This window comes from Neopelma chrysocephalum, unplaced genomic scaffold (assembly GCF_003984885.1).
Source record: "Neopelma chrysocephalum unplaced genomic scaffold, ASM398488v2 Primary Assembly neopelma1_259, whole genome shotgun sequence".
Taxonomy (NCBI): Eukaryota; Metazoa; Chordata; class Aves; order Passeriformes; family Pipridae; genus Neopelma; species Neopelma chrysocephalum.
The window spans coordinates 54,307-78,143 of NW_020897921.1; the positions used below are offsets into that span (position 1 = coordinate 54,307).

The window sequence follows — 23,837 nt, forward strand, 5'->3', positions numbered from 1 at the left end:
TAGAAAAGTGGTTTGACAAACTTGTCCCACTTTCTCCAGCCACTGTAGGGTGGTGACTAAGCATCTTTGTGCCTTGAGGATGCCAGTCCTGAGGGCCAGAATCCTTCTGAACCTCCAAGGACAGCCAGCTTTAAGGAGCAAATCCTGAGGGAAACTGTCTGGGACCACAGGAATTGTCACCTGCAGCTCACAACCAGACACAGGGATGGGGGGGGAAGTCACACAAAAAACAGAGGCACAGATTCATTTGCTCCAAAATATTAACAAATTCTTTGAACAGGTCTCAAAACCCAACTGAACACCAACAACCTTGACTGCTCTGCCTTCAAAATCCCCAACACCAGCCTCCTTTTCTCAGTCCAAGGGTGAAACGTGGTGCTCACAGCTTGAGCTCCTCCAGAGCATCACACAAGGGCTCAGAACCACATGTGTCACGTACTCTAAGGTCACAGCACACACAGAATGCTTGAAAAGCCACAGGAAACCAGAAGTGCAGCCTTTAACAGCACCAACATCCACTCCTTCAGCCAGGTCAGCCCACCCTGGGACCTCAAAGCTGAATGTCAGCTTTGATACAGGCAAGCAGCTGAACAGATCACCATCAGCAAGTAGGGGAGAAGGTGGTAACTGGTTTTAGGGACTAAAATGGCCTTGTGGGGAGTAAAGTGAGGCTGATGGTCTCACTTCAGTGCTGAAGGGACTAAAACGCCAAAGCTCATGGGGTCAGCTCAACAGGTCTGTCAGACAAAGGGAAATAAAACCCCAAACAACCCTCACCGGCCTTAAAAAATTGACTCATGTTACTTCATGTCACACCCTGGGCAAACAATCCAAAGAAACAAGGCCAAATCCACCTGGGCAAGGACAGGGCTCCAACCGTCACAGAGTCCACAGGCAGAACTGGAAGTGAACTGCATCTCCAAGAGGCACTTTGCACTGACACCCATGAAGGACCCAGCCAGGGCCCAGAGGGTCCCCAGAGGGGTCTCAGCCACGCTGGCTGGGAGCACTCACTGCTCCTGCTATCCTGACCCAAAATCCAAGGGATGTCCCTCAGGTGTGACATCAGCCTCATGTAGAGGAAGAGGAGGACACAGAGCCTGCAGACACATCACCCCCTGCCCCAGAACAGGTCAGGGTCAAGCCTTTCCACTTCCAATACCACAATGAAGCAGATGCAACCTGGCATCCCCCAGGAATGCCAGTCCCTGTGGCTGCCCCAGGCCTACCTTGACGTCAGCGATGAGGGCATCCTCATCCTCGATGCCAGTGGGAACACACTTCTTGTGCAGAGGGAGCGACTCCAGCTTGTCCACAAGGCAGCGCAGCCCCTCCAGCTCGAACTGCGTCAGGTGCACCTTCCTGTTCTTGCGCGGGCTGCCCCCGGTGGGGTCCCAGGCCTGGCCGTTTTGGGAACCCCGGCTGGAATCGGAAGAGTCTATGGATGGGGTCTTCTTCAGACCCGGCAGGCTGCTCCGGCAGCTCCTGCCCAGTTCGTCATAGTCCACATTGGCACCATTGGCGATGGGGCTGGTGAGGATGGACCGCCTCGTGACCGGCCGCCTGGGCTCCTTCCCTGCTGCATCCTCCTCCTCTTCGTCCTCCTCCTCCTCTTCCATGTTCACCGAGTCCGAGGAGCTCAGCTCCATGTCTGCCATGATGGAGAGAGAGTGAGAGCACAGTGGGCAGGCTTTCAGCTTCTAGAGGAATCCCCCCCAGCCACAACAGATACATATGGGGACAAGGCTAGGGGAAAGGAGGGGACACATAGCAGCTGGAAAAGAACAGCAAAAACTCTTGCCCATTCCTGGCTTGTTTTGTGGGAATGCAAGGCACCAGATACTGAAAAACACCCCAGAGGAAAAGACAGCAACGACCTAGACTGAATTTTATGGAATCCTAGAATAGTTTGGGTTGGAAGGGACCTAAAAGGTCATCTTGTCCAACCCCTCTGCCATGGGCCCAGGCATTTTCCACTACATCAGGTTGCTCAAAGCCCTGGCCAATTTAATTTTGCTTTGGAGAGCTTGGGATCTCCAGCCACTTGGTCCTGGGAGTGACTCAGGACCTTGATCCTGCCTTCATGACAGGAAAAAGAGGATGTGGACTCATTCATGACTGTGAGGTCGCTGAGCCCTTGCAAGTAACTTTGACAGCACTTAAACCCCTGCATGTAGCAGCCCTGACCAGCCAGAGATCATTCCTGCCCCAGAGCCCACAGCACTGCGCTGGTCACTGCAACTTCCCTCCACCTCTCGTGTGACAGGCTTTGTGTGTCCCAACAAGGTCAGGAACTGGTGTGCTGGTTTTGCAGCTCTGAGGAACCTGGGCTGTCACAGGGGTAAAGGAGGAAGCAGAAGTCTGGCTGGTTTTGGCTTCTTCCTCAGAGGAACACCCAGCCCACCACACTGCTGAGCCAGTACCCCAGCAGGAAGATGTAAGGAACCAGTCTGGCAGGGGCGAGGAAGGAATAAGGGCTGGGCTTACCCATACTGAGCGATTCCTTCTGGAAGTCCTTGGTGAGGTGCGAGCGGCTGGTGATGCAGTACACATAACGCTCCAGCACGTACCAACACATCTCATAATAGAAGGGGTAACGAAACTTATTTGGGACCTGCAAAACAAGGCAAGAGGGTCTGCTCAGGCCTCCTTCACCACCATTGCACTCACAGTTCTATTACTGCTGCCTCAAAGCAGAGCGATCCCCTCTGGAGACAGGAAACACGTGTCCATGTGTAACAGCATCATTCCTGCTTCTGGCAGCCTGATGGGATTCTCCTTGCAGAAGGATGTTATCACCAGGCAGGGCACAGACCAGGCACCACTCGCTTGCCGAGCCATTAATATTTCATTTTTCTTTGTCAGGGTTGCAGCTTTTCCCCCACAGACCTTCTAATCACGAGTACCAGAGAAAGTGACAGATGCCACACCAGGTTTGGCCGAGTATTCCAACACAGCCCAGGTGTGTCCTGAAGCTTCTCTGCAGGAGTTGAGCACTGCAGGTCCACATCTCCTCAAGCAACAAGCAGGAACACCCATGTGCCTGCCTGTTTCCCCCCACCCCTCCTGCTCCTGGCTCTCCCACAGGTCCTTACCCGCGTGCGGTCTTCGATGCTGTAGATCCGAAGCTGCATAGGGATGTTGAAGCTGTGTAAGAAGTTGCCCCCAAAAACCAGCGTGTCCATGGGGGTGTACACAGCATGGATCCAACCTTGGAGAGAAAGAGTTGGAAGAATCCTTCTGAGCAACAAAATGATGTCAAGGTCTCGCAACTTCCAGTCCTTTTCCATCTCTGAGGAACTCTGCTCTTCTGAGCAGGGTTGTCAAATCTGCACCACCTTCACATCACTCAGATATGCCCACCCTGACAGTTGCACCTTCACCTGTATCCAGGTTAGCTGCAAGCACAAGACTGGCTACTGACCCCTTGTCACATCAGCCAGGCCTAAAAGCAGCTGAGGGCTACAGTGGGACCACACAGACCGCAACTCATACAACACCGAGCTCATTTGGCCCCCTTCCATAGTTTTTTGTCATCCTGGTGTCATTCTATGTTTCCTAGTTGTGTTAGGCCTAAGAACATCAGCAACAATGAAAACAGTCTACCAAAGTCTGTTCCAACAATTAAAACACCCTCAAAGTAACTCAGGTTCCAGCTCTGTTATCTCCAAGGCTAAGCAATCCAGCCAAGTCCAACATTTGGGGAATTCCAGCATGGGTTTCCTTAAGGCAAAGCCACTCGGTTCAAAAGAGGTGTCAGTTGTGATAACAGGACTCAAATAAGTAAGTTGTGCAATCCCTGCTGTTTTCTGTTCCTGGTCCTGCTGAAAGCTACAACTCTGCAGAGGTGTCCTGAGACACCCAGGAATCTGAGGAGCCTGGACTAACCTTGGGTCAGCCTGTCCTCAACCTGCACCGTTCTGGGTGTCAACCCCACAGGATCTGGGAAAGCCTCCTCTGATAGTTAATCAAGTGTGACGTGAGCCAGCCACAGCTTTCCTGTCACTTGGGCTGAATCCACAATGCCATGACAGGCGTGTTCTGGGAGGTGGGAAGCAAGAGGACAGAGCCACATCGCATCTCCCTCTCCCAGTCAGTCATGAGGAAGCTAAATTCTGCCTGTGTTCAGGAGTTTCAGTGTCTCACCAGAACCCTGGCCAAGGCCAGGATGCCCCTGCCCACGCTGTGGTACCTGAGGGGATGACAAAGGTGTAGCCCTGCTTGAGCTCGATGCGCTGGCACTCTGACACTCTGTCCCCAAGAAAAATGTCTCCCTGCTTCCCTGAGAGAAGCCAGTTTTCATAGAGCTCCAGGTTCTGGGGTGTAGGAGGGATCAGCCAGAAGATCTGCAAATAAAGACAACACACATATATAAGTCCTCATATAATGAACAGTTACTGACTATCCCCTGCTTCTTCCAAACATCTGAATCTCTTCCTCTCCCCTCTCTCAGAGAAGTTACCAGTAAAATGTCCTCAACAGATGCCCCTCTAAAGAGGTCAAGTAGCTGAGCAAGGTCTTTCCCAACCTGACACACTGAGTGCCACAGGTAGCTTGAGCTTGGGATGCTTTTTAAGTATTTACATCAGAGTCAAGAGATGTAGAGCCCAGGAAAGACACCAGAGTGCTAAAGACAAGGAGATATTTACCTGAGTATTTCTGCCATGTTAGAGCTACAACTGAACTAAAGATCGGCACCTGTCTGCCTCCACATAACACAAGTTTAGGGTGGAAAGACCTCAGTTTGCTGTCTGGGACCTGCATCCTCAAGGATTAACAGGAGAACAGACTAACATCCACTGTCCTAAAGCACCTGTAGTTGTTCCAACAAGGACTGTCCTACCTTTCCCCCTCGGTGGATGTGGTACCACACAGAAGTGCCACCAAAGTCCACATGGAAATCCGTGTAGCAGCCCTTGACACTCATCAGACAGTACCTGGTGGAAAAGAAGGTGATGGTAAGTTGAAAATGAGTGGTTATCCATGTTTTGGAGCAGATATAACACATCCAAAGGCAATGGGCCCCCTAAACCCAGGCCAATGGCTCAGAGCAGTGCCAGAAGCCACGTGATTCCCCTCCTTCCACACAGCCAGTGGGGCTTAAGTAACTGACTGCAGTGTCCTTACAAGTGTCACCTGCAAAATAAACAGGGAGACTGTGTCTCCTGCTTCCCCCTGGTACAAACTGCTGTTCCCTTGGACTGTTCTCTTGCAAGGGACGCTTTGCTGGCTGCCACAGCTCAGGAAGTCACTTACTTCTGCACCTTGGGATACTGCATCTCCAGAATAGCATTTGTAGACTCTGTCTGACTCTCCTTCAGGTGTCTGGGCCACATATTATCAACCCAGTCAATCAAATCCACCTATGGCAGAAAGGTGGGAGATGTGAGAAGAGAGAAAAGGGGCAGAGCAAACCGTTTTGCTAACCCCAGGTGGCAACCCCCTTTTTGTTCCCTTCCCAGAGCCAGCAACCTTCCCAGTGCCACTGGGGCAATCCCACACATAAAGAACTTAGGATCAGATGTTCTGATGCCAGCACCAGGCATACATAAAAAACATGCAGGGCAGCATCTCCTAGGGTGGGATTCAACTCCCTGAGCTTCAGGAGAGCCAGAGATGTCCAGGCTCCCTCTGCAGTTTACAGGGAGAAGTGAATGGTCCCACACAGCTGCCCCTTCCCTTCCACCATCTGCAGAGGGAGTTCAGGTTGTCCATTCCATCCATCCCACCTACCACTCTTCAGTAAGAGCAACTTGTTTTCCCACCACCAAACAACTTCCTGCCCCTCTTTCAGCACACCTCCAATCCTGGCATCCTCTGCCCTCAGAGACTTCAGCACTTGGCACCAGAAACCCTCCCTTCCATGCTGTACAACCCTCTGGAGCTCCAGTTCCGCGTCTCCAATTGCTGACAGCTAAGGAACAGGTCATCATCTCTCTGCAGAGTGACATGCCAGGGACTCGGCCATGGTCACCATAGCCTGACTGGGAGATCAGCTTCCAGAGCACACACACTGATATCCCTGTTGAGCCCATGCAAGTTACGAGCAGCCCCTCTCCTCCCACATTCCAGTGCCAAGAGGACCAGAGAAAGGAGATCCCTGCGTAAGGAAGAGCCATGCTCACCGTGGCAGGTCTCTGCACCAGGTTCTCCAGTTTGGTGTGGCTGAACTCCAGGCTGATGACGTTGTAAAGCTTCTCCCTCTCCTCCTCCGGCGTTTCGTAGTATCGTGCCCACTGTGCCATGGACATCTCGATGTCCCGCTGCGTGTTCACATCCATGACATCCACCATCCGTCGGCTCCCTGCCACAACACACACACGTCACTGCAACCGGCCCTGTGCACAATGCACCACCCAGAAGACTCCAGGAGATGAGATCCTCAGAGAAGGCACCCACACAAGTGTGATGTCTTGGCCTCTCCCAGAACTTCCACACCCACATCAAACAGAAGCTGCTTCAGGTCAAATTAGACCCAAGAAGGTGATCCCCTGGGTGAGGACAGCTCAGGTTCAACCAGTTGCACTCTGGGGAGCCACCAGACCTCAGCTTAAACCCAAAGTGTCTCCCCATTCCTCCCTACCTGCAGGAGGTGACACTTACCGACACACAGCCGCACATCGTTCACGCTGAAGTCCGGATCTGGCATCCTGCAGGACAAACACCTTGCTCAGAAACCATCATGTGCTTCTGGTGCAGACCCTCCCCACCTGTAACCCAGGTATTGCACCCTGAAGGTGCTGCTTTGGGGTGTGTGCAGACCATGGCATTAGATCTGTAGGGGCGCAAGTCTGGGGTGAAACAGCGGGACAAACTTCTGGCTCAGGAAGCAGATTTGGGAATAGGATGTACCATCTCCAGAGCACAAGTTGTTGTACAGTGACTTCTGGCAAAGGAGCTCAACAATCCCAGCCCTCGTTTCAGAGGCTGCTCATGTGAGTTATCCCAATCCAAAGGCATAGCCAGACCAGTACATGCAGTATATTCCACTGACACAGCAGAACCACTCCAACTGTTTGTACTGGCACACTTCTCTGTACAAACACTGCTGTCACAGGCAGAACAGCCTGGCAGCCATTCGAGCAGCTCTTGACCCAGAGAAATACCCAAAAGCTCAGGAGAAATCCAGTTTCAGCCACACTCTAATCCTCAGTATCAAATCTCTGCCCTCCCAAGTCACCGAGCAGTTAAAACTGAGCCTGGCACGACTTCCTACCTAATTCACCCCAGTACAGAACATCCTGCACTGGATGAGATGTCACCCACCCATTCACAGCCAGCTGGGGGGGTTCAGAGCAGTGCTGCTGACACTGGCTCAGAGAGTTTGTGAGGGGTCATTTATTCCTCTAATCATTGTATTAATCAACTCCCAAAAAACACTGACCCAGCTTTACACTCAGAGCTGTAAATCTCAATGAATGTACTGCAGCAAGGGAGACACAGAGCAGTTTAGAAGTTGGATAAAGCAGGCTGGAATTCTGGAAAATGCCAGAAATACTACAAATTGTTTGACTCTCTGGCAATAGATGCCTATGTTACTAGGAAAGAAACCCAGCCAGACGTTGCATCAGAGCAGCAGTGGGACTTTCCAGACATTTGGTGGAATTCTGATCACCTACAGCCAATTCAGTACTCTCATTTTCAGTCCAAACAGACTAATAAGAACGGGATAACCAAGGTGGAAGATATTTCTCCCTGCTCACTGCGCATATAGGACAGTGTGGACAGGACACAGTCATACCAGCTTGGCAGAGCCAGGATCAGATCCCACACAATGTGGGGAGATGAAGGAATTGGGCCAGAGTCACCCACCACTCTCTGTCCCCAACACTTACTTTATCCCCAGGCCGTCCGAGCTCCTGAAGATGAGAGGGTCCCTCAGGCCACCCCGCTGGATGTACTCAACTGTGAAGTCTGGTGCAGGGAGACAAGAAGAGGGAAGGTTTAGGGGAGGCTCCTTCAGAGGATACACTGAGGTTAAAGGATCTCTGGAGATCTCTAGATCTGCTCACAGCAAACTGACTTCTGACTTGGATCAGGCTGTTCAGGGCAGTTGAGACTTGAGAACCTCCTCCTATCCCTGTGGTCAGCAAAAAAAAACCTTGTTCCTCACTTTTTTACACTCCTTTGGAGATCCTGGAACTCCTTTGCAGCAGTTCTGGGAGCAACATGGTGTGTGCTGCTGACAAGCCTCAGATAGGCCCCCCAGGGAAGTGGGAGTTTGCTCCAACAGGGAAAACAGCTCAGATTTTGGTCCTCTGTTTCCTAGAAAGCTCACAGCCAAGCAAGAGATGCCTTGAAGAAGTGCTCCTCCCTCCAGGCAATCCTCCCAAGGTTGTGTGATGAAAAGCCATCCCACTGGGCCGTGTGCATGGTGAAAGGAAGGGGAGAGATCCCACATAGCCCTTGAATTAAACATCTCGTAGACATGTGGCTGCAATTACAGGTGCTGACCCAGGAGAACTCTCCCATTCCTGGCTTCCACGTGTCCCAGCCAACCTGCAATGCTGCAGACCAGCTACCCGCTCTCCGGATGGAGCAGCTGCCATGCCATTTCCCTACACACATTCCCTGGCACCAGCCCTGCTTACTGATTAGCAGCCCCAAGACAAACCTTTGCCTTCCATGAAGACCACGAAGGTGGAGTTAAACTTGTTGGTGGACAGCTTTTCCTCGAGGTCAAATGTCCTCTTCCCTTCAATTTCATCGTCGGAGATTCCATCGTCCTCGTAACGCCGCCTCATCGTGCCACGCTGAGGGGAGAACACACCTCAGGGAGTGAGGGAAGAGTTACAGACCAGGAGGAACAACCAGAGCCTCATCCCAATCCAGCACAGCTCAGCCAGGGGCCCTGGGGGAGCCTGGACCCAAAACACACCACTGAAACATCAGATACGCTCTTCCTGCATCCACATTTGTGCAAGTTGGGCTGTATGGAAGAGAGAGGATCACTCCTGATGAATTCTAACACAGAAATACAGGAGGAGGAGAGAGAGTTCAGCATAACTGAGGCAAAGAAAAAAAGAATCAGTTCCCCATTTTTACAGGTGCATCAGTATTTTGCTGCACTAGAGGTAAAGACACTTTGTGAATTTAAAAGTTTGCCCGAACACCAAGTGGTAAAGGAAGGGTTTATACTGGAGACAAAATTCTCAAGTTTTCATGTTTGGCCAGGCCTGTACACAAAAGGTGATTTATTCCCTTGTTTGTGTGGGGAGGAGTAGCAGAGGGGAAGGAACCCTTTTCTTACAGGGTCTCCTAAGTCCATCTGTGTGGGGATTCCTGACAGACATCCTCTTCTGGCATTGCTGGATCTGGAAAAAATTACTGTCCCCAGCTGTTGGCCACCTGGCTGGGGAGCAGCCAAGCTCTGGCAGAGCCCTGCGTGGGAATGCTCCCCAAATCCCCCCCAGATAAAAGGCAACCTGCTCTGAATTAGCCAAGCTAATTTAATTCCCCCAATTAGGGATGCTCCATATCAAGCGTGCACACCAACTGTTGGGCCAGCAGACAGCCAGGATGGGACAGGGGGTGACACAGCTGCTGTCACATCTGTGGCAGTGTCACAGCCTCAGCAACACCACTGGAACCAGCCATGGACCATGAAAGAGAAAGGACTCCCTCATACACATGCACTGCCTTAAAGAAATTCTTAAAATTAATTAGTTTAACCAGTGCAGGAGGATGTAGGGACATTAATAAAAGGGCTTTCCACCAACCCCCTGTAACATTTAATTTTAACTGACAATTTTAAGCAGGCTGACGGGTCCACAAGGAGTTCCCCAGCCATCAAGGCAGAGCCATTTATCTGTTGTTAACACCTCATTGACTGCGCCCAGCTTTTCAACCCCCTTCCCAAAAACCTGAACGACAGGGGCACAAACAGCTTACAACTTCTCCTGAATGGGGCACTTCAGAAAGATCCTGAAACAAGGGTCTGTCCCTCTCAGAGCTTGAATGGCTCTGAGGACTGAACAATCAGGAAAATCGATGTGTGTTTGCTGTCCTTTGTCTTAAGCCCTCCACTAAAGATGGAGAAAATGGGAATGCTTTCTTTCCCCGTTTTTAATAATACAGAGATAAAACTCTCTTTAATTACAGGTTTTTAGAAAGACAGAAAAAAGCATTTAAAAAAACAAACCCCAACAAATGGAGGTGGCATCAGCATAATTGACCTATTCCTGGGGAACATTCGGAATTTCACACTGGGCTGTGCACACAAAAAACTGGAATTCCCAAATGCCCACTCTGCTTCTAAACTGAGACTGCCTCTTCAAAGCATATGTATCAGAGCATGAAGCTAGAGATGTAGAAGTTTTATGGTTGTGTTGTATCAAAGGATGAGTCCACCTTACAAAGCACTTTTCCTTAGAAATCACAGAATCCGTTAACCCTGCGTGGTGCTCAGCTTTAAAATGAGGGCACAGAGCAGATGTAAATCCCCTTCCAGCAGGACTAGTTTTTCCCTTTTCCCAATTCCAGGCAAGCTTAGGACTACAGGTCCCAGCAGGCTGCTCTCTGTCACTAACTAGAGGATGTGCATAATGAAGCAGAGGATTCTGGGCTCTGTAGTCCATGGTCTCACCTGCTTTGGGATCAGGTGGGTGGTGGCTCACTGCAGGACCAGGCTGCCCCTTTACCCCAGACACTCATTTTCAGGGGAAAAGCAGCTCTTTTGCCTTCACTGGGTACAAAACCTCACGAGTGGGGGAAAAGGTTTGGCACAGAATTCTGGCAAGAAGAGGCTATATCCAAATCAGTCCCTTAATAACTTATATTTGGCTCCCAGGCTGGAAATCTGGATGGTATTTCAGGGCTCCTAGTTAAGTGTAGCTTAACTAGGAGCAAGGTTACATTGGGCTAAAACTCAGGTAAGTCCCATTTGAGCACAAGTCTCAGGAAACCTGGGCTGGAACACAGCTCCAGGCACAGACACGATGACCAGCCATTGTCTGTCCTTCTGGAAGTGGCACCGAGCCAGCACAGGCTCTGGATTGTGTAGAGCAGCTAATTCAACAGCAATGTGACCATGTGGCAGGGCCTGATCCCAATCCCACTGGTGTCATAGGCGGATGCTGGAGATGCCACGAAAAGCAGCTCCTGCTCCCTTCCCATCTACCCACTCCAGCTTTAGTGCCCAGTCACTCCAGTTTGGCATCTGGACCATGAGATCACTTTGTCTTGGCTAATCCTGAGCACAAACTTTGAGGACAGATCCCACTCCCACCTTCTGTGAACGTGCAGTAAATGACCTGGTCCCTCACTAACAAAGCTGGAGGCTTTATGACCAAACAAATATGATGTGTCTCAGAGGAGGCCACGCCACCAGACCAGCTTGCTGTGGACTCACATTACATGAAACTACACTTCAGCTGGATCCACCCATGGATCTGCACTGTGGGATCCAGGAACCAGACTCTTTTCCCAGACCTCTTTCACAGCACAGCCTCCAAGACAAACAGGTTGGAACCTTCAACCCAAACCACTATGATAAGGCAACCACACCAAAAGTGCACACACCAGAAAACAGGCAGGAACACCTTAAACTCAAACTCCTTTGCAATGGGCAAACAGGGATGCAAAACACAGAAGGAAGGGGATTGTCTCCTCCAGCCCAGCAAATTCCAAAGTCTATTGCTCTTGTCATCAGCAAACCATCAGCCACAAAACTCCCTCAGCTCTGCCTGTTCCTGTGGGCAGGGAAGAGTTTGGCCTCCTAATTGGCACAGCATGTAGGAGAGCAGGATCCCAGCCGTGGCTGAGGACCCAAAAGCACAATACAAACAGCTCCCATCCCATCCTACCCGGCCGGGGCCACAGCGCTTTCATGTCATTGTTGTCTTGGAAGGGTGGGGACAAACAATATTTCAGGGCCTGCAGAGCGGGCAGGAGGAAGGAAAGGCTTCTGTGCTTCCAAGAGTGCATTTTGGGAGAGACAGCATCTGCAGTTTTCCCCTCCTGGAGTCTGCAGCTCCCTCACAGCACAGTTACACAAACCATGGTCCCCCAGCTCCCCAAACTGGGTCTCTGTACGAGGACAGATGTGGTCAGTGGATGCTCCAAGACCCCCTTTCTGCCCTGATCTGTTTTGATCCTCCCCTGACACGTAGGGAATTGCTGCCTGGTTAAATAACTGGTACAGGTGACACCTGCAAAGGGCAAGAGACACTCAAAACCACAGCAGGCTAATGCCAACCTCACCTTCCCCCTGCACACACGCAGTTGTGCAAATCCTTCTGGCAGCACTGAGTTTGACAACTTCCTGGGAAGAGCCAGCTACCTTTGTCTCACAGCCTGTGCCAGGGATGGGGCTTGGCTGAGTACCCCTTCCCAGAAGATTCCTACAGCCCTCCTAACTCTTCTTCCTGCTCCTTGGAGCAAGCCCATCCAGGCAGGTCTCACCAGAGAACACAAGCAACTCCCAGCCCTGGGCTCTCAGACTAAGACCACTTCTTCCTGGGGGTGGCTCTGCTACTGGGAGCTCTTCCAGTGTCAACCAGTTCAGCCAGGGATGCACAACTTCCAAAAAGAAGATCAGTAGACACCCCCAAAACCGCCATCTGTAAAAGTGTCCCAGGTGAAGTTCAGCTCCAGCGAAGCAAGAGATCGAGTCAAGCCCATAACATACATGAGTGTTCAGCAGCAATATTAAAATATCCCTTTTTTTCCAGCTTTCTGTTAGGATTCAGGCATTTTTCACCCTGCTGAGAGTTTTTAACCCTTCCTTTTACTAAGGAAGAACTGACAAGTGGTCCAAACCCTTTCTCTCTGTGTCAGGCAGGGTCAAGAAAAGGCAGTTTATTCATCCTCCAAGACCAGCCAGCCAGCAATTCCCATCTAAAACAGCTGTCCTTCACCACTCCTTTCTGGCTCTCTTGGGTGCCACTCAATTAATGTAGGAAAAAGGAAGCATGAATATTAATCCTGCAGACAGCTATCCCTTCTATTCTGATCTTTTCACCTGCAGTCTCCTTCTCCCAAGGAAAGTGCCTCATGTAGCTCCACAGTGGTACTCTTCAAAACTCTTCCTCGGAAACCTCTTTCCATGGAGCACAGCTCTCTCTAACAGCAAAGGAACTGACATCAGCTGAAGAAAGCCAGAAAACCTCTCTCCTGTGGATTTTTTTTGAGAGAAGAACGAGTACAAGGTCACATTTGAAAAAAAGAACAAGCCGTCCTTTCGCTGACAGAGCCTCCTGTATTTACAGACTGAAACTAACGCACACCACAGTATTTTAGTCACTTCCTGTCCTGTCTGCTGCCATCCCCTCCCTCATCTCCCAACAACTCCAGGAACCTCCTCCTGCTGGGTCACAGCTCCTTCCCCCTCTTCAGGAGACCATAGCACCCTCACTTTTCCTCTCCCTATGCTGCTTGTCTTTCCAGAGCAGCTTCCCTGGTGTGAGGCCTCCCACAACTCTCCCTTATTCCTTTAGAGAAAAGATGTTGACATGAAGAATGCAGTCAAGTTTCATCCCCATTTCCAAAATCCCTCCTTCCAGATATTAACTTCCACTTGGCTCCCAGTATATGTATAGAACAGTGTGATTTACCAGTGCATCTCTTTTCCTCGCCCCATCCCTTTGTAGGTTTACTTTGCCCAAAATGCACCTAAATTGATAACAACAAGCACCAAACTGGTAACAAACCAACAAGCTCAACTCTCCTCAGTTTAGGAATTCAACTTCTCCCATATTTTTACAGCAAACAACTGTGGCTCTTGCCCAGATAAATCCAGGCCATCAACATCCAAACTTGTGTATGGGTGTTTTGATCTCGAGTGTGGCAAAGAGCAGCATCCAGAATTCTGCCTCCGAGAGCTTATGCTGAGAATCTCCAGCAATTTTATCCATGGGAAAGGGCTCCATTCTTCTGGAGAGGCACAAGGCAGCCTGACAGGAGGATGGACAAGCAGGCTGTGATCAGACTCTGGGTGGAGCAGGTGCCAATGCCAGAACAGACTGTGCAGGGAAGATCTTCCCTTGCAAGTGTTTCCAGATACACCAAGAAGCAAGGCACCCAGATTACGACACCCAATCAGGAGTCTGCCAGGTCACTGCTTATCTTAAGCACAGGAGCTCTCTTTTTCTATATCCCTCTCCTCCAAGCCTGCACCTCCCACTTCAGCTTTGGAACTGAGCTCCAAGCTCTGGAGCATAAGCACAGCAGAGAAGCAGCAGGTTCCTCCTGTGCCTCCCCACCTCCAGGCACTTCAGTTTCTCCTCAGCTCCTCTTCGTCCTGTCACTCTCAGGGTACAAAGAGTCCTACAGAGGTGGGTCCATGTTGTTCTGTTAATATTTTGGCTCTGCAGAGCCAAACAACTGCAAGTGCCTGGGAGATGATCAATAAAGAAGTCCTGGACTCCCTGCTCCACCAAATAGAAGGAGGGACCACTTAGGATCTGAAGAACAGGCCATAATCGCCCCAAGAGGAACCCAAGAACCAAACCATCAAGCTTAACTCAGGTTTAACACCCCTCACCATCTCCTGTCTCTCTCAAAACCTGGAGAGCAGAACAGGCGTATCCCAGGTGGCACATCCCTGGACAAAGACGGACTCAAAGCACCAGGCCGGGAGTAAACAGGATCTATGCAGAACTGGAGCCCTTCCAGGCTTCACAGCTCCAGGAGAGATTCCTATCACGAGCAGGGCTGGCAGCGTTTCAGAACGACCGGGGAGAACGCTTTGGTTTGCACTTCTGGGTTACAAAATTGAATGTACACAAGGAGTAATTGGGGAATTGGAGCAAGGTGGGAGGAGGCAGGTGGGGAGACAGCATGGATGGGCCAAGGAGAAGTCCAGCAGCTGCTGCTAAACCACACACTGACCAGCCAGAGCAGCAAAACCACGAGGCAGAGGAACATGCTAGATCAGAACACAGATGGGCAGGTCTGGCAACAGTCCCAAAACGGAAGCACTGCTCTTAGGGAAGGATACAGCTCCTCACTCCAGTTACCTGCAGCCTATGTCACACTCAGACACTGCCCCCACTGGCTTTCATGGCACTACTAAGCCCCCCGCTGCCTACACTCACCACCAGCTAGAGCACCTGGCACCTGGACAAACCCTGCCTGGATTCCATGACAGGTTAAAGCAGCTCCTGCAGGACCATCAAACCCTCCAGCATGCTCCATTCCAGGGCTGAACACTGACCCTCTGAGTGTTAAAAGCCACCCTTTGACATTCTCATTTCTCAAGGAGACTGAGAAAACCCCTTGAATTACATCCCACCACTTCCAAATCAGAAGAAATCCAAGGAAGAAAAACTTGTGTGGAGCCCTCTCCCTGCCAGGTATCCCCAGCACATGCCCTGTGCAGTTGGTTAGATGAGCACTGAGCACTATCAACTCTGCTACTCCTTTTGTTTTGTGCAGTAAAGCAACAGAGTCTCCCCAAAATGGAACAAAATAGACCAAACTTCCCCCAGAAAGGCAGGATTGAAGATTATACACATTTAATCCATTTTCCCACTACTGAGCCCACACAGAGAAGGAGGCAGAGACCCAGGACAGAGGACAAACAGAGCCATGAGCACTCAGAGGTGCAACTGACCCTGCAGAAGCAGGTCAGCCCTAAGTGACTTCACTCCTCCCTGGGACAGCCAGAGCACCTCTCTGTCCCCAACACAGTGGGAGATCAGAGGATTAGCTTGGATTTTTTAATCAGGGAAAAGCTCACCCTCCAAATTTCCCAGGGTCCCAACCCAGCCCTGTAGAAACCTGTTGCCAGTTCTGTCCCATCACACCAACTGAACGAGGCAGGACGACTTGGATAACAAAAACACAGGAAGCTTTGAGGTTTGTACTGCAATTCCTGCTAAGCTGACACTGTTCTTTAAAGGGAACAGCAACAGGCTGCCTGAACTGTAGTTTATAGGGCTGAGGATGCTTAGGAAGAAAGAAAACAACACAGGGCCGTTGGGAAGAACACAGACAATGTGTGAAACCAGCTACTAGGAAGGACATTTCCTCCATACTCTGTGCTGTTACACCATCCCTACACACTCTCCCTCCCCCTCTGCTCCACAAGCCCAGGACTTGTCCCTTCCTTGCTCCAAATGGGGCAAAGGGGCTCAGTGACACATGGAAATATTTATGCACAGCAAATTAAAGACACTGAGGCAGTCTGACCTTAAAGGAGCATGCATTGCCAGCCCTCTCCTTTCCACTTCCAGCTGCTTCAGGTCAATCCTGAGATTACAGGGGTACATGGAAGAGCTGGGACAACTTTTATCAACTGATATTTTCTCCCAAACTCTGTCAGGATTGCCTCAAATACGACATGATTCTGCTCTCAACTCCCAACCCTGAGGACCAGCACCAACAAAAACCACAGGCAATGCTCACACCCCAGAGCCTCCTCCTTGACCTAAAACGGTGTGTGGAGCAGCTTTATTAAAACTCTTCAGTGCACAGAGTGATGGCTAAAACGTGTAAAATTCATCACCCTGCAACTCTGGGCAGATTTCAGCCCAAAAACTTCTCTGGTTTAAGTTCCTGGAACTTCCACAGGGATTCAGAATCCCTGGACATCCAGCTCGTGCTGCTTCTACAGCAACACAGATGCACAAGCACGGACACAGAGAAACAGAACAGACAGAATCCCCGTCCAACAGATCCATCTCCTCTCCCCCACCATGGATTAACAGGTCACACTTTGTCACCAGGTTTATCTCCTTGGCCCCCAAAAATCATCACTGCTCTTGCCAAGGGAGATCTGCAGGTATCCAAAGGTGGGCAGCATGTGGAGTTCAGACCACTGTGAAAAGGAAAGAAGAACACCCAAGTTCCTCACAGTGCCCAAAAGGCTCACCCATCATTCCCTCTTCTGGAATCAGCAACACCCTTTTTATCAGCAGCACCAGATATCTCAACCTCATTCCCCTCATACATTTCCAGAGGACGGGATTAGGGCAGCACCTTGTTTCTCCACCTTCTGAGCACACCACCACTTCCCTACACATGTCATTTCTCCCCCAAACCCACCCAGTGACCTGTAGATCCCTGTCTGGGTGGCTCCTGACATGATTAAGAAGGCGCTGGGCATGCAGGGACTGCTCTCCTGACTTGTCGGTGTCACCTCCAGCTGGGAAAACCCCGTGAAAATCCACTCCTGATTACTACAGGAGACATAAATACAACTTGTTTGGTAACTCACAGGTAACTTGAAGTGCTCCTGTGCTGTCAGGCTCCTTGCTTAGTCAGCACTGCAGCTTCCAGGACACACTCAAGGCACAGCCAGGTTTGGGACAGTAAGAATCCAGCAGAGATATTCACCTCTTGCATCCTTTTCTGCTGACATGGAACATCCAGTTGGTTTCAGGGACATATTCTCCCATGGACCAGCACACTCATGCATCTTGCAGGATCTAAATGCTCCAAGGGATTTCTAAAGCTTTCCAAGAATAGCCTTCAGTTGCTGCTAGCTTCCACCAAAGCCCTGCCCAGACCAAATCTGAACAGTCCCTAAATTATTTAGAGCTCAATTATTACACCTGGGTCATTTGCAGTGACTCATTTGTAGTGTGTCCAGTTTGAGGCATGTGGGAGAGATTAATTACTCTCCTTGCATGGGTCCTGTCTAGACTGGGAAACTGAGGTGTGTCCAGCAGACCAGGGACATTTGGCCAGGCCGGGTTTCACACAGAGCACATAGCAGAGGAACTCTGAGCTCTTCCAGGCAGTGGGAGGGTGCTTGGCTTGACAGGAATTGCCAGTGTCACATTTCAAATGGAGGTGTGTGATATAAAACCACCCAAATTCTCACTCAGTGCATGTGGCTTCAGTGTCTGTGGGAACAACACAGGCAGGGTCACCCCAGCACACACACGAGTCCCAAGCCAGTGGGAGCAGCCCTGGGAAAATCAGTATCCAGCAGGACTGGCCTCTGCCAAGCACACATCTGGGGGTGACAAACACCAGCAACCTGGCACTGAGCAGCTTTACAGGACAAACAAAAAGTCAGGCTGAACCTGATGGGATTGCTCCTTGCATCCCACTGTTGGGATAGCACGAGCCATTCGAGATGGAGCAACACAAGGAGGGCAGAAAGCTGCATCCTCCTCTTTGCCATCTTACCTGACACAAGCTCTGTCCTGCCAGCCCACAGCCTGCTCCCCCTGACCTCCCTTTCAGCTTTGAAGCCATTTATCCCTATCCTGTGGGGATAAGGGCTGGAATTTTGTAATGAGTGTCCTGCGAACATGCATGGACCTTCCTGGGCCCATGGCTTGTGTCCTGCATTGACATCACCCCATCCAGCAGAAAGGATTTGGTACCCCCAATACAAATAAGTCGGAAAACACAAGATTCCAGCTGCTGTGACTCTGGGCATCCGTCAGAGCCAGCAGTGTCATCACTCAGGCACAGGCAGTGCACTCCTGGAGTCACTCCACAGCACACACAGCTGTGGGAGGACAAACCTCATCCTCCACACTCCCCAAGCTTCATCCCTCAGCTGATGCCTCCACGTGCTGTAAAGCCCATTTGAACTCTCTCCCAGGGGAGAGTGTGGACACCGACATGTAAGGACAGGTTTGGCAACTGCTGTTTACAGGAGAGGCCTCAGGTTTTGGCTGGTAGAGACAGGCAGAGGCCTCCTCTCAAATTTCACGTAAGGATCTGACCAGAGGGCAGGACAGTGCTAGGGCAGGACACGGACAGCCCCGAGCCATGGGAGAGACAGCTTTTCCCTCCCTGGCTCCCCTCTCACCTCCCAAATACTCCACAGCACTTAACACCAGGCAGGGTTTCTCCTCCACAAGCCCATTTCCCTTCATGGGTGTCACAACCACCTCCCACAACCAAAATAAGGGTGACACTGCACCCAGACAGGGGTGGTCATTTGGGGGCAGCAGCCCAACACCCTCAGAGCTGTGGCTCTGCCCCAGAGCACCCACAGCTCCGAGGGAGGGTGAGGCTCCTCCTTGGGCTCTCTCCGGCAGCAAAGCCAGTTTAAGAGGTTCCTACCTCACCCTGTCTCCCCATCTCACACTTCCACCTCTCCAGCCACCGCAGGTTTGCTGGTGGGGCAGATAGTTCACTACCCCAGCACAGACAACAATTTGGATTAGGTGCTTCCCCACTGCCAACTTCCATCCAGGACCACAATCCCTAATTCCCTGAGGCAGTGTTCAGCTCAGGGGCATCAGCTCCTGAGGCACTGACTGAGGGAGGGAGAAAACCTCTTAAACCAGCTCTGCCACCCCAGCAATCCTAACTGGGAACCACACCCTGACATACAGACTGCTGACTTGACAGCAGCGGGGAGACCACGATGGGCAGGATCTGTCCTCTGGATAACAGCACTCTCCTGCTGTGCTCCCAAGCCATTCCAAAGTGATCCAGCGCTGCTGCCCTTCATTCCTAACCCTGATCATTGTCACTGAAAGCCCACGGCATCACTCTGGTGATGTGCTAATCCCAGCCTGCAATTCACAGGGTCTTGCTACTCTTAGCTCACAGCAAAGGCCTGGCAAAGAGAGCCCTGGAGCAGGGAGAAGGAGAGATTTCCTCACACTCCAGCACCCAGGAATACGCAATTACTCCCCTGCAGAAGGACAGGCAGACTCTGTGAGGAAACACAGCACCAGGTCGACTGAACTTCTTTATTCTTGCCTTTGGGAAGTCCAGGCTCCTCGTGGGGAGCCTGGTGTGACATGGGCTGGGTGCAGCCACCCAGTGACAGCCAGTGAAGATTTCCAAGTCTCCGTGAGGGACCGTGGCATTGTTAGTGCCAGGGCTAGACTGTCACTCAGGCACAGGACACAATGGAGCATTTCAGCTCCTCCATTAAGGGCCTGCAAAGCGCACAACTCCAGCTTGAAAAGCTGGCACCTCAGAAGAATTGCCTCGTTAGGCAGCTGAGGAGAACATTTATACAGAATTAGGAGAAAACGACTCCTGCAAATCCCATCCTCCACTACTCAGCCCTGCATCTCTGGGTGAGGAACACGGATATCCCGTATCCGTGTGTCCTCTCCGCCCTCATACAGCATCACCCACCGCCTGTACGAGCCTCACCAGGACACAGCTTCTCCCACAGGTTTTTTTGGATGGGTGCAAGGCATCCTCCTAGTGATATCCCTGCATCCTGAGAAACTCACCCAGGCCTTTATAATCCTGGGAGTCATGGATACAGAGCCTGAACTTGGGAGCAAGCACAAGTTAGAACAGTGCAACCCACCTAATCTGTCATTGTACCACAGGGAGATGTGTGAACTGGCAGAGAATTCTTGTAGGAGTGAGACTACACCTGGAGCAGAGGTGAATTTCTCCTCCAAACCCAGATCTTTCCCCAACACTGACAAATTCATTCAGAAAATAGACACGCGTCAGATTTTTGTTGAACCAGAGGAAGGCAACAGTACTGCAAACTAAATAAAATAACATAAACCAGTCAAGATTTCCTCTATATCTTGATGGAAACCAGTCAGGAAAAAGATGCTGTTGCTGTGATTACCTGACACACCAGAAAACAAACTTTTTTTGCCATCTCAGGCCATCAAAACATGCAATTAATTCAGCTCCTTCACCACTATAAACTATTCTAGTCCAGGCTGTTTGGCTACTTAGATTATTTTTTTTAAATATATATTTTTTTTTGCTGTCACGCACACACTGAACCCCAGTCAGTCTGCTGATAGCAGCAGAAACACTGTAATAACCAACTACCTGCTTCCCTACCTGGAACTTTTAATTTAGGCCTACTAAAACCAGCTCCCAAGTCCAAGGCATACACAGGATACTCAAATAAGTCATATTCAGCACTTTTGCCTTCCTGGATAATTGAAATCATGCTTTACAAAAGAAAAATAATCATCTTTTAAAGGTACTTCAACAAGGGAGCGTCACCGATACAGGGAGAGCACGGAACCAGCTGGAAGTTTCCAGGAAAAGCAAGGCATGAGGTAAAGCTGTCCCACCACACAGGGGTCATGCCTCCTCCTCTGGGCCACAGGCCAGCACAGAGAACACACACACAGGTCCAGGTGAGCCTCATGCTCTGCTTGCTGCACATGTGCCTTCCCAAACCCCTTAAGCACCGAGCTCATCAGTGTACAGGCATTTATCCAGCTTAGCACATTCTGCTGGAGCCCAGCCCACCTGCACCAGGACACCAACTCTCCCTGATTTTTATTTGACAGATTAGAAGCATTTTTAAACCAGTAAATTCATGGCTGATAGCCCCCTTCACCTGCTGTGTCTTTGTCCAGAGGTTTTGGGTTAGTCCTGGGTTGTTCCCCAGTCAAACCAGCACCTTGAGTTGTGTGCTGCACACTTGTGGGAACCAGTGTGTCAGGATGAGGGAGGAGGTGGGATTGCTCCTGTTGCCAAGTTAAAACATCCACCAAAACACTTGGGAGCTCTCCACCACCCTTTCCATGGCCAGCACCCAGAACTGAGGGCAAAGCTTAATGCCAAATACCACATGGCCTCACACCAAATGAGTCCAGAGTATTAAAGGATAAGGATTTACCTTTATGGGCAGCACCTTGAAGGTGAGAGAACAGGTAGTGCTGTGACTCAGAGAGCAACACCATCACAGAGCTGCCACTTGCCCTTCCTAGGGGTTTACAACTGCCTCAAAGCCGTGTGGGAGACACAGCAGCTTCCCTGGGATCTCTGGGAATATCATCTCAGACTCTCAGAGCAGCTGCTCCCAAGCTGTTCCCAGTCACAGCCATGGGATTCCCAGACCATGGGATTCATGCAGCCCCCCCAAACAGCAGCACAAACACCAGACAAGCCAGAGCTCCTGACAGGGCCTAACTGGGACCTGACTGCTAGAACAGCTCCCTCCAAAAGAACACAATGGGACAAGACACAGGCACAAGAAAACCAGCTTCAGGCTGAAGTTTTCTCAGATTTCACAGCACACTCAAACCAAGGCCCACAGAACAGCCACACACAGTGTTTCAATTCCTCTCCTTGTTCCAGACACACAGACAAAACCTGTTGTGACAAACTACGCTGACACTTCTTTCATATCCCTATCCCAAAGCTCCTTACTCAGCCTCCAACCCTCCTCTCTTCCAGAGCCCAGCAGCCAAATTCCCTTCAACCTTGGTGACACAAAAGAACCCACAAAGCCACTGCCAGGCAAGCTCACTCTTCTGGGCAGGCTGCAGCCATCCACCATAAGCCTGTTTGGGTTGTTCAACCCTCCTGCCAGGAAAAGCCTTCTCCTTCTCCAGTTCCAACAGTACCAAGACCAGAATAGGATTGTTTAGGGCCAATACTGACCAGTCTTTGGCTGTAACGGATCCGCTCTTCCTCAGGCTCCATCTCCGACTCCTCTGAAGAGAGCGAAAAGGACACGCCAGGACTGCTGTCTTCGTCCTCTTCCTCCTTGGAAGCCAGAGGGAAACAGTGAAGCAGGACATGGAGACACAGGACACCTACACCCCCCACCTCCCTGCTCTTTTTGGGGCTGACCCCACAACCCTGTGCAGCGCTAAGAGGACACAGTGGCTGAGCCCACCTCAACTTTTAAGGCTCCCATTCTAATTTAGGCACGACCCAGTAAATGACTTCACCAGCTGCTCTGTAATGTGACAGGACCTGCAAGTCTCTCATCAGGAAAAGGCCTTTGCTCCACTCTACCACCAGCCCAAACAGCAGCTCCGTTGGCCCACAGGGGGATAAGAGACAGCGAAGGTGCTGTCAAACCCTCAGTGGCAGTCAGGGAGCAGCCTGGCTTCCCCAAAATAATGCATTAGAGAATCAACTCCTCCAAACAACACAACCACTGTCCTCGGGATCTCCTCTACCGTGGTATTTGGGAGAAGCTACACCAGCACAGAACATCTCCCATGAGCAGGGAAGGCACATGGGATCTCCCCTACATACAGCACCGAAGCAGTGAAGCACTCAGGGATCTAACTCCTGACTTGAGGAGACCTAAATGCTTGGATCTCCAAATGTGCCACCTGGTGACACCGAACACCAACCTGGGAAAACCTCCTGAGGCGTCAGATGGCACCTACACTCTCCTTTTTTTTTTTTTTCTAAGGGACAAGAAGGAATCAAAGCCCGGGTATATTGAAGCTCTTAATCCCCAGGACTATGCCTAAGCCAGACCTTCAGGGGAAAGGGGTCGGGGAAAGGGGGTCAGGAAAGGGGATCTGCCACCCCGTGTAGCGTTACAGAACCTCTACCACCGTGTAGAGAGAACTTGCTCCCTCCTGCTCCTCCCCGATCCTCGGGTTTGACAGCAGATCATCCCCAGTCCCGCCAGCACCTTGCCCACCCCTGCCTCCCTTCGAGCCCCGAGACCAGGACTCCCGGCTCGGCCGAGGGAAGCAGTTTCCCCGCACTTGCTGAACTCTGTTTATAAACAACCGGACAGCCGGGAGCGCAGCGCGCCCGCCCCGCCGCGGGGCGCGGGGGAGACCCCCGGCCCTCTGGGCGCCCCCGGCCCGGCCCCGCCGGGGCAGGACGGACGGCGGGGGGCAGGGAGGGTCCCCGGGGAGCTGTCAGCCGGCACCCGCCGCCCCCTCCCCAACTTCCCGGCGCGGCCTCCGGGGGCCCGACTCTGGGAGACCGGCCCGCCCCCGCTCCCGCCCGGCCCCGCGCCCGCGCCCCGCGCCCGCCCCGGGGGGCGGCCGGTGACCCCCGCGGTGCTCACCAGGTCTCTCCTGCGCCTTTGTCCTCTTCTGCCGCCGGCACGGGGGGGGGAACAGAACACACGGAGGAAGGGGGAACCCCCCGGGTCAGCAGCGATCGCGCCCCGCGCCCGTCGCCCTCCCCGGACCCGCCGCCCCCGGCGCGGGCAGCGGGCGCTGACAGCGCCGCCGGCCGCCCCCCGCCGCCGCGGGCCGCGTCCCCCCTCCGCC

General features: G+C 51.6%; 1 protein-coding gene across 2 annotated transcripts in view; it reads right to left on the reverse strand.

Moving 5' to 3' along the window:
• Positions 1-23,837, reverse strand: part of KDM2A (lysine demethylase 2A) — a 37,978-nt gene that overhangs the window by 10,980 nt on the left and 3,161 nt on the right. For both annotated transcript variants that reach the window (XM_027704205.1, XM_027704206.1), the window contains exons 2-13: positions 23,630-23,657; positions 22,246-22,350; positions 8,615-8,753; positions 7,836-7,914; positions 6,604-6,650; positions 6,126-6,304; positions 5,257-5,363; positions 4,844-4,937; positions 4,193-4,346; positions 3,096-3,211; positions 2,488-2,614; positions 1,230-1,651 (exon numbers count right to left, since the gene is read on the reverse strand). In XM_027704205.1, coding sequence (XP_027560006.1) covers positions 1,230-1,651; positions 2,488-2,614; positions 3,096-3,211; positions 4,193-4,346; positions 4,844-4,937; positions 5,257-5,363; positions 6,126-6,304; positions 6,604-6,650; positions 7,836-7,914; positions 8,615-8,753; positions 22,246-22,350; positions 23,630-23,657 — 1,597 coding nt within the window. The remainder of the gene's footprint in view (positions 1-1,229; positions 1,652-2,487; positions 2,615-3,095; positions 3,212-4,192; positions 4,347-4,843; positions 4,938-5,256; positions 5,364-6,125; positions 6,305-6,603; positions 6,651-7,835; positions 7,915-8,614; positions 8,754-22,245; positions 22,351-23,629; positions 23,658-23,837) is intronic.